We start from the raw sequence: 11,196 nt of genomic DNA, 5'->3' as shown, positions 1-11,196 counted from the left end.
TTTTTCTCTTAGTTACTTTTTGAGATATATGAATATATAGCTATTTAACTATTACGTATTTGTATTACATGCACAAAACAAATACCATATGTTCCACGATTTTCTTTCCAAAGTGAAGACAACCTTAAAGTTTGTTGCATCCATACATATGTATGTATACCGAATGAGCTCAATTGTTTAAATACATTGTGGCTGACTTGGAGAATTAGTGTTCGAGAGGATGTCGAACGAAGTGCATTGAAATTGTGTAAGAGTGAATATTAGCATTGCTAAAAGTGTTTGTGTTTTTAAAAATAGATATTAAAAGAAGACATGTATTATATGTAAACTCACTGCACTGAGTGCAATTGTCAAAGCGGGAATGCTTTCCTTCGCAGTTAAAAAATAACTCGGTCAGTCGATTTTGCGAGAAGAAATTATATTTCTGGTTATAATACATATATTGTTTTATAAAAATTGCATATAAAAAAATGAAGACAGCTTGACAGATTGAAATTATTGTAATAAAATTTTTGGTAGTTTCTTAATTTAACAGTATAAATAAAATTTTATTGTTTCAAAACATTTTATTATGCAATATGACTATTCATAAACATACAATATTATATTTTTAGTGGCCTGAGTACATTATTTCAAAATTACTTCTTGCTTTACACAAAAACAGAGAAAATGGAAAGTGTAAGTATATAAACTAGAAATTTGTTTGATATTGAGCATGCTAAAACGAAAAACATTTTTATAAAATTTAATATTAGTATTTCGAAATCGGTCGCAAATGTTAACCTACATGTGTATCTTCATCGGAAAATTAATATTTGTTTTTCAAATATATATACATACGTTTATTAAATATAAAAACGGATGTGAAATATATTTCTAAATAAATAACAAAAGCTTAGACATGTATGCATATGCATACACTCACGGCGAACATTCGCAGGTATGTGTAAATCCCTAGCCTGCGAGATGCTGAGAAATTAAACAGTTTTTTATGTTAAAGACCATCTTATAATTTTTTGATTCATACAACTTACAAAACACTTTATCTTTAGCCGCGTTACGCGACATCACATAAAAGCTAATTTAAATTGTAAAAAAGTTAAATTTGAGACTATTTTTGAACATTTAGTTGAACTAAATTACTATATTATAGCGTTGTACTTAAATATATATTTATTATATATCAGAGAATCACCATAAGGTTTAAGAACTTTATAAAAAAATTACAGTATTCACTTGTGAAACGTTATGCAAAAAGTTTTTAATACTACTCTAGCAAATGTATTGAAATACCCCAAATTTATTCAATTAGAGGTATTACACAGCCACACATATCTTACTAAATTTTGATGTTTTCATGTGCAAAGGTTACGGATTTGTTCATGAAATTATTGAAGGTGCTTTTGTTTATGAGATTATTGCCTATCTTTTATTTGAATCTTAATAGTAGTAATGTTAAAAATCGTTTCATGGCGGTGAACGTCGAAGAATATTGCTTTAATTACACTTGTAGAAAATTTTCGAAGCTTTATAAAGGAGGGTGGAAGGATGAAATATTTGATGGTCTTCCAATACGGCAACTAATGAAAGATTGAAATTATTATTATTATATATACCTTATAATTATAATCGAAGTTTGTTTTAGGTAACCTAAAGCACCAAATTACGAAAAAATTTTGAAAAATGTGCTGACACAAAGTTTATTCAACGAAGAGAAATAAGTATTTGACTTACGCTTATTGGACAAAAAAAAAAAAAACAAATAATTCATGTATTTCTTTAGAAGCTACTTCCGTACTTTTTTAAAGAAAAAACCAAAAAATACAAATTTAATGGGAAAGTATTCAAAATAACATTCTTTGGCATTTATTTTTTGAAGTTGAAAGAGAACTATTGACCGCGGCTACGTCTGAGATGGTCCATCCGTTGAGTTTGAGCATTTCGACGGGTAACTGTCGAATGACACGCGTGATGTTTTGCTACAAGGCCTAAATCGAAATAAGATTGTCCGTATAGACTTTAGACTTTACTTATCACCACAGGAAAGAGTCTAACGGTGTGATATAATACGATCTTGGTTGCCAATCGACTTGCTCAAAATGTGAAATTATCTGCTCACCGAAGTGTTATTTCAATTACTTAATTGATTTATGCAATGTGTTAAAAGTGGCGCCGTCTTGTTGAAACCAAATGTCACTGAGATCACGAGCTTCAACTTCAGGCATCACGTAGTCGATTATCATGGCGCGAATAAGCGTCGTCATTGATGGTTACGTTCAATTTTTAAGAACTATGGGCCGGTGATTCCCCACCCACACCAAACCATTGTTTTTTCTGGATGAAATGAAAGCTCTTGAAGCTGTTCCAGGTACTCTGCGTCCAAAATGCAGTAATTTTGCTTGTTTACATAATCGTTGAGCTAGGAATGGAAATCATGGCTGAACAAAATTTGGCTCGAAAACGTCGAATCTTCTGGGAACTTTTTAAGAGCCCATAGAGCCATTTGAAAGGTCGAGCGGCTTCAGTTATGGCACAAGCAGTATTTGGTAGCCATAGCAAGAGGCACTGCTCACATATGTACACATCTTGGTTAAGTCCCCATTTGGAGTTTTTAAGATGCATTAGAAGAATACATTTTTTTAACAATAGAAAGATCGCAAATATTTATTAACACAATATTTGGAAAAAATTAGAATATATGATATGATAATTTTTGGCAAAAAACGGATGGAAAGATATATACACATAATAAATGGGAGAAATTTTATATTTTAAATAATGATTACAAGAAAAAGCTCTTTTTACATAATGGTTAAAATCCAATATAAATACAACTTAAAAAGCTTATAGATTGGTTTTTTTGAAAAAAGTTTTTTTTTTAAATAAAAAGTATTTCAATWATTCAAAACCAATGTATAAATATAAAAAGAAAAATAAATTAAAAAAAGATATAAAAAAAAATGATGGCTCAAAATGAAATGTTAAACGTTGTTTACCAGCAATAACACAATTGCTTTAACAAAATGTTGCACAGCAGGAAACTACTGTTTGAACATTGAAAAAGATCTAAAATACTTAGAGCCATTTGAAGGTAATGCAAAATATTTACTGACGTTTGTTGAGGCAATTGATAGGGTACTAGCTGATTATGCTGGACAACAACAGTAGCCTTCAGAGTAGTTTATGATTTAAAAATTTTAGGGTCGGCAAATAATTTTTTAAAATTGAATTTTATCCCAGAAAATTGGGTTACATGCAAAATAAGATTACAACAGTACTTTAGGCCAACAAAAACCAGATGATTTTTACCTACGACATCGCTTAGGGCGGGAAGAAATAATGAATAATATTACCCAATATTGTGCTTTGAGTGAGACAGGCGGTATGATAAAGAAATATTTTTAGGAATGATTATACAAAGGGTAAAGCAACTTGCAGCGGGGACTTTCGCCTATGTGGCACGGAATATAACGACATGGGCAGACATGTCAAAAACGATCAAAAATTGCATAGGGCTTGACGATGGAAATTTAAACCCTATACTTTTATCTTTTTACTTTTTAGAAATTCAGACCAATTTGCTCAAAATGCAAGAAATTTTAATAGTAACCGAAATGAAAATAATCAAAGAATAAACAACTTTAGGAGAGAAAATATTAATATTATTAAAACAATCATCGTTACTGTTCACAAAATAGTTCGGGACGATACTCCCAAAGAAATACCAACTTTTCAGGTCAAAATAATTATTAACCAAATAATCCACGGAGACAAACTAATCATCGGACAGAAAATTCAAGCCAATATACAAATAAAAATCGTAATATGAAAGGTTGCGGTAATTCTGCAACACAAAATATACAGAACGGCACTCGGCAAACAAGACGTTCAAATGGCCGAATACCATGGATGTTAGCATCAACAGAGGAAACAAATAACAATGAGGAATTTTTTACCAATTAGCCTCGGAAAATCGAAATAAAATTTTAATTTCATTTACTCTGTTGAAAAAAAAAATGGGGTTCATTAGTAGACCAAGGCTCTACCATAAGTATTATGAAAAAATTAAGCTTCGAACATTGTAATTTACCGGTTCTAGAAAAAAATAAAACAATAATTAGTACACTGAATGATGAAATAAGAGCGTCTAACGAAAGAGTTAAGACACCGCCCACTAGAATTTAGATACCCTCACAAAGCTAAGAGGAGATGGTTCAAAATAGACTTTGAAAACCCGTATGATCTTCTATTAGGAAATGATTTTATTTTCCAAAACTTTAAAATTATTGATATAGAAAAAACTAATATTACTTTGAAAAATGGAACAATGATTCCTCTCCATATGAAAACTGTTCAGGAACAGGTTTATTCAGTGAGTGAACAAAAAAATATTGCACTCGATCATCTGAAATCAGATGAAAAAGAAATATTGAAATTCGATTAAACCAATTCTACAAACTATTTTACAAAGAGGGGGATAATCTCCTCAACACAAAACATGGTACTGAGATGAAGACCACAACCAACCACAAAATAAATTCAATAATCTATAGACTACCTCGAAAACACGAAGAATGTATAAGAAAGCAAGTTTATCAGTTAGAAAGTCGGGGAATAACCCGAAAAAGTAGACGCAGGTATAACTCACATATTTTAATTATACCAAAGAAAGCGGAGGGTCCAAATACTCAAAAATATAGATTAGTGGTTGACTATAGGAGAATTAACTAACTGACTGTCGATGATAAGTACCCTCCGCCAAATATTGATTTTGATTTTGAATAAGTTTGGCAAAGCACAGTACTTTAGCACCATTGATTTAGCCAAACGTTATCACAGAATGTTAATGGCAGAAAGGGACATCGAAAAACAGCTTTCCTTAATCCGGCAGGATTGTATAAGTACGTCGTATGCCTTTTAGGAAAAATGCTCTAGTCACCTTCCAAAGGATGATGCAAGAGATTCTAAACAAAACTTGTATTGTCTATCTGGATGATATTTTGGTCTTTTCCATGTTCTTGGAAGTCCATATTCTATCACTTGAAAAATGTTTCGCAGTTTTAGCGACTCACAATTTAAAAATTTAAGCAAGCAAATTTAGCTTTCTAAAAAGGGAAGCAAAATTTTTAGGGCACCCGTTACCAAAAGAGGGAAGTAAACCTAATACAGAAAGAATTGTGGCAATAAAAGAGTAAGAACTTCGGAAAACAGAGAGCCACCCTAAAGATTTTTTGGGAGCTACAATCTATTATAGGAAATTTATTAAAGACTATTCGAAAGTAGCACATCCCATAATGAAGTACTTAAAAAAAGGTTATAAAAAAAATAAAAAAGATCCGCAGTACATAAATTTGAATATTTGAAAACACTTATTTCATCACATTTAATTTTAAAATCCCCTGAATATTATAAACAAGTGATTACACAATGGGAGCAGTGCTTTCTCAACAAGGTCAGCCAGTGTACTACATTTCTAGAATATTAAATAACCATGAAGAGAAATTTGCTACAACAGATAAAGAATTTCTTGCCATTCTATATTTAATAATCTATTTCAGGCTGTACATTTATGGCACAAAATTTAAAATTATTACCGATCATAGTCCAATAATATATCTAAGTAAATATAAACGAAAGGATTTTTCTCAACACCATCAGAGGTGGTTATTGAAATTACAGGAATACAATTTTGAAATAGAATACTTAAATTGAAAAAATATGTTGTAGCTGATCGCAATTGAGAACGCACCAAAAATAAAAGGTAACGACAATCAATCTAACCTAGAATTGTCAGACACAATTAATTCAGAAGAATAGCTTGAGCATTTTCCAATTAAAGAAGAAGTTGTAAATAAAACAAAAGTCAAATTATATTGACATTAGCCCCTAGGCTCAGATGCAAAGACTTCATGGATGAAAATTATTGAAATATACTGAATGGAAGAAGGAGAAGAGAACAAGGAAATATTAAAAAGATATATTAAAGGAAACGGAATAGTGGGTATATTTTCCGAAGTATCCGAAGCGGATTACCATAAAATGCAGAAACTACTAATTAAAATATTTGCTCAAGATAGAAATTTAAAATGTGTAAAATGCACAAAATTAGCCTCAGAAAAAGAAGAAGAAGAGGAATTACATAAGCAAATATCACTTTATCATTCAAAAGAATCTATGTATAGTGGTATAAACGATACGTATAGTTCACTAAAAGATAAAATATATTACCGTAAAATTAAGGAGATTATTCAACTACTAATAAACAACTGACAAAAATGGCAACAAGTCAAATACGATAGGAATCCAATAAAAGCAAAATTTCAATTAACAGAAACCCCTGAAAATAAAAATGAAATAGTGCACATTGATATTTTTCATTTCAAAAAACAATCGTTTGTAACAGCATTAGATAAACTTACAAAATTTGGGGCAGTCTATAAAATAACACATAGAAACTGACCCGCAAAGAAAACAATTTTGGTTGAACAATTTTCAAAATTCGGTAAATATAAAAAGGTCGTTATGGGTAATGAATTCAAGGCAGAACACCTATTGTCATACCTTCGGAATGAAGGAATACAGGTTCATCTCACAAAGCCAAAGCCAAATAGTCATACGGTAAATGTGGACGTTGAAAGATTGTACTCGACCCTGTTGGAAAAACTAACATGAATTAAGGATCCTGATCTTTCAACATAGATGAGAATCCAGGTCGTTGTAGGAAATTATAACGATCGACATCATTACCATCAAATACACACCCTGAGTGGCTAGAGATGAGGTGTCTTAAAATATTTTGAGGGAGCGAATACAAATGTTTAAAATAAAGATGATAGACAAAAGAACAAGGAAAGGGAGGAATATGTAGAAACAAGGGAAGCAGGACCGATAAAAAATTGTAAAAAAAAAAAACATATTTCCGAACAACCCCCTTGCAAAACATTCATGTAGCAAACATACAAACGCCACTTAAACAAGATAGAGTAGGTATGGAAGAGGAAGATGATAGGTTAAGCACAATAGTGCATAATGGTGGTGTATTTGAAAGTGTTAATCCATGAGTCAACATATTTTCAGACAATATGGATAATAATGTTTCTGATGACCGCCATAAAATTTGGTACAGCATTCATACAGATGTCATGTAATGATTAATGTTAGAACTCGGCACATTTTTTTCTTCGTTCATAATTTATTGGCACAACTTACAAATGGAAATTTGGCATAATGGACGATGAAGACAGAAGATATAGAAGAACCTCTAAAGATAGTAGGAGAGAATAGGCACAATGAGATAATCAATTTAAATAAACAAATTTCGTTAAATAACCATTTTAATAATAGTCTGTATCAATTAAGGAGTACAATAGAAAACCACAGGAAGCAAGTATTGAACTCATTGAACCAGGTGCAAACAGAGAACAGTGAAATCAAATAACGAAATATGTTTTCTTTAATGATCAGTTGAATAAATTAAGGTAGTTAGAGGAAAAAATTAAAGAAATGCAAAACAATTTAGCAGCAGCAAAATATAACCTTATACACCCATCATTATTAACAAAAGATAAAATCGACTATTTTAAGTTACCAAGAACATATTTATCTACCGATTTAAAGTTAAAACCAATGCCAAACAGAAATAATTTGGAAATAGACCAAGAAGATGAAATCATTGTAAAAAAAAGAGCATTATATATATAAATATTATATATCTTTTCTAATGATTGTGAATTTAAGTACAAGAACAACACAATAGTTCAAAAATAAGTGATGGTACTTTTATTATAAAGAATGTACATAATTTGAGTTTTATTCAGAATTGTGATGAAAGCAACTTTATGTTACAAAATAACTATATGATAAATTTGGCAAAGTGTGACATAAAAATTTATCCAGAAAATTTTTGGTAATAACAAAACCAAATCTATTGATAAACTTCTACATCCTGTTAAAATCTTGAACCAAACCTGTGAGTCAAAAATAAACTTTTACAATATTGTAATAAATAATTTTAAGGATGTCAAAGAAAAAGAAGAGCCAAAATATCACAAAAACGTATCTTATGGCATAAGTGCCTCGGTAATTATCTTATCTGCTTATGAAAAAAAAAAATAGAAAAAGAAATTTAAAAATTATAAATAAAGGAAGTCAGGAGACTTCTCAAAGTGGTTGGAGTTAAATCTCAGGTTACATCAATTGACGGCCCGACCCGTTTCGCCTTTTGGCTGGGGTCTTGGCGGTGCTCGTTGCTGTTTCAGCGGCTCTTTCGCCAGGCGAGCGCCGCTGCAGGAGGGCATGTCGTCATCATCCTTCCTGGCAGGCTCCTCAAACGAGAATGAACATGGACGTTCGGTGTATTATTTTATTTTTATTTATAAATGTGAAAAAAAATAATACAATTATTTTATTTACACGAAAAAAAAGGAGCACTGGCTGCCAGGACCTTCGGCTCGCTGGTGAATCTAAGGCTAGATGACTAAAATTAAGTTCTATTGTCCACGCTTTATATATTTAAAATCTTCATAAAATCTATATACATGATTAAGTAAAATAAAAACAAAGAAAAAACGCATTTATCTAGATATTTTTGGAACGTTCTCGAGAGACGTAGTTTGCAAGAGTGTTGTAGGTGTTTGGTTATCGAAGATAGTAATCCTGATTCCTGTGAAATGGTGCCATTCGTCGAGTAGGTGATGTACTGTTAGTAAAGCCCCCGTTCAATGTTGGCAGTAAGGCGGACTGGACCGATTGAAGAAGTACGAATGTGTGGCTATTGTGTGCCCTAAACGTAGGTTATTTAACATCGTTACATCGACAGTTTGGTGGATAGGTTGGTTTGCTCCTATCTGGGTTATTTAAAGTGTATTGGTGATGGATGTGTCTCCAACTCTCCATTAGCGATTTAAGTTGGTGTTGGTGTGCCATCTTATATAAGTCTTTATTCTCAAGAAAGTCAAACGTAACGAGCGGCTCACTAGCCGCTAGTTTAGCGCGTTTATCTGCCAGTTCATTCCACCGTATGAAGGCGCGGCCTGGAATCCACATTAGTTTTATGTTGGCGCTGTTTTCAGCCAATTTGCTCCGGATGCAAGAAATGAAGTTAGATTTATTCATAACATTTAAGACCGCTGATATAGTTGATTTGCTATCTGTACAAATAATTGCTTTCAATTTGGAATTTGAAGCGAAAATGATAGCGTTGAGGATCGCTGCGGCTTCTGCCTGTCTCTTATACACATCTAGATGTGTATAAGAGACAGGATTAGAGTCCATTCAGGGAGAACAGAAGCTATAGACTCAGCAAAGAGTTATTGATAAATGGCGGGGTTGGTGTGACTTTTGTTGAATTTCTCCAAGCTTAGAATGAACGATGTGTATTTTATCTGCTAGGTAGGAAATACTTCTCTCTGCCGTAGTGATGGCACGGTGATTCCAAGCTTTCTGGTGAGTTCTATACACAGTGAAATTGTCGATTTGCGTCCAGGGTTAATTTCCCTTTGGAGGTCCGRTCTTACTGTTTCGTAAAGAGTACTGTTGTGACATGTAAAAAGCTTAGGTATAAGTTTCATTAGGTTCAGTTCGAATCTCTCTTCGATTGTGGGTAAGCCGGCTTCCACTAGGACGAATTTGGTGGGCGATTTTGGAAATGCGCGAATGCTTCGGCTTACCGCAATGTGGTACGGAGAGTACAGTTTTTTGATGTGGATTTTCGCGCAATTACCATAGATAGGAAGGCCGTAATCGTAATAATATCGTCGACAAACAGATGTTTAGATGATAAATATTTGATAATATTCAGTCGGGCARYCAGWTGCTTTCTTAAATACAAACAATGTTCCTTAAAGGTAAGTTTCTTATCAAAAATTACACCTAAGAATTTAAGACTATTAGTGTTTGAGATAGGGCTGTTATTGTAAATAATTAGTAATAATAAGTAGAGTAATCACATTTGTGCTTGCGACAAATGTGGAAATTTTTACATTTATTTACAGCTACATTGGCGCCCGAAGATTCGGACCATATATCCCTAAGAATATTTGTGAAGTCCTGTTTAACAACATTTAAATCATTCAGTTCACGGAAAATCAACACATCATCAGCTTAGCAGATATGATCAATATTTATATATTTATTAATTATATGGCTCACTTCAATAAAAACAGCGATAAAACGGGATACAGAGAGGGGAGACCCATGGGGTATTCCGTTATGGAGAGTATACGGGTCTGACAATGTGTTGTTGATTTTACAGACGAATCTTCGGTTTGTGAGGAATGACTGAATTAGTCTTAGAATATGGCACCCAATGCCCCATTTTTCGAGTTGCCGTAGTACAACGTGGACTCCAACCCGMTCAAAGGCCTTTTCGAAGKCAATGCTAAGTGCGGAGAGGTGGTTTCTGTTTGCTAAGGCTGAAGATGCATGATTTTCAAAGAGCAGCCATTTGCTGAGGGCTCATGGAATTTTTGGTTAAGGCATGCCACGAAATACGTCTGGCTATAATTTTTTCGAGTAGTTTTCCCAGRCAATTCAGTAAAGAAATAGGCCTAAAGCCTGAACTTTCTGTAGTGGGGTTGCCAGAKTTTGGAATGGGGACAACGACTGCGTGCTTCAAAGCCCGAGGAGACGTACCTTGGCTTAAGATGTTGTTATATATAGCATTAACAATCTTGTCTTCATACATGGGGGTAAGTGTTGCAACATAGGATATGATATTCTGTCAGCCCCGGGGGTTCTCTCACTTAAAGAAGATAGAGTTGATTCGAATTCAATGTTATTGATCTTGCAGTCGGTTATGCTAGAAGTTGCAGGGGGACTCTGGGAACTACTGTTGAGGTATTTGTTCCTCTCTGAAAGGAAAGTAGGGTGGAAATTTGAATCGTGTGAATAATTGGACCAGTATTTTGCGAAGTGATTTTCTATTTGCTTGTGGTCAACGATAGGGCCATGTGCGCTATTAATTGAAGTAATATGTGATTGAGGATTAGTGCCAGAAAGTCGTTTAATATCGGACCATGCTCTTTTTGGATTTGTTTGATGGTTAATGGACTCGGAGAATTTGCTTAAGCACTCCCTTTTGGATTGTTTGAGTTTTTTCCTAAAGATCGCATATGCCTTTTTGTATAGCATTAAATTTGATTTTGACCTTGTTCGCTTGTATTCCGTCCAAAGAAATCTTTTTTCGTTTCGTAATTG

The 11,196-nt window shown here is 33.1% G+C and overlaps 1 protein-coding gene across 2 annotated transcripts in view; it reads left to right on the top strand.

The window, feature by feature from the left end:
- Nucleotides 1-223: 223 nt before the first annotated feature.
- LOC108972549 (probable guanine nucleotide exchange factor MCF2L2) overlaps nt 224-11,196 on the top strand; it is a 68,046-nt gene continuing 57,073 nt past the window's right edge. For both annotated transcript variants that reach the window (XM_018939178.1, XM_018939177.1), the window contains exons 1-2: nt 224-392; nt 615-678. In XM_018939178.1, coding sequence (XP_018794723.1) covers nt 670-678 — 9 coding nt within the window. In that variant the 5' untranslated portion in view covers nt 224-392; nt 615-669. The remainder of the gene's footprint in view (nt 393-614; nt 679-11,196) is intronic.

The sequence above is a fragment of the Bactrocera latifrons genome, unplaced genomic scaffold, assembly GCF_001853355.1.
Source record: "Bactrocera latifrons isolate USDA-ARS-PBARC rearing strain unplaced genomic scaffold, ASM185335v1 scaffold_406, whole genome shotgun sequence".
Lineage (NCBI taxonomy): Eukaryota > Metazoa > Arthropoda > Insecta > Diptera > Tephritidae > Bactrocera > Bactrocera latifrons.
The sequence above is the reverse complement of the archived record's forward strand: the minus strand, read 5'-3'. Positions and strand labels throughout refer to the sequence as shown.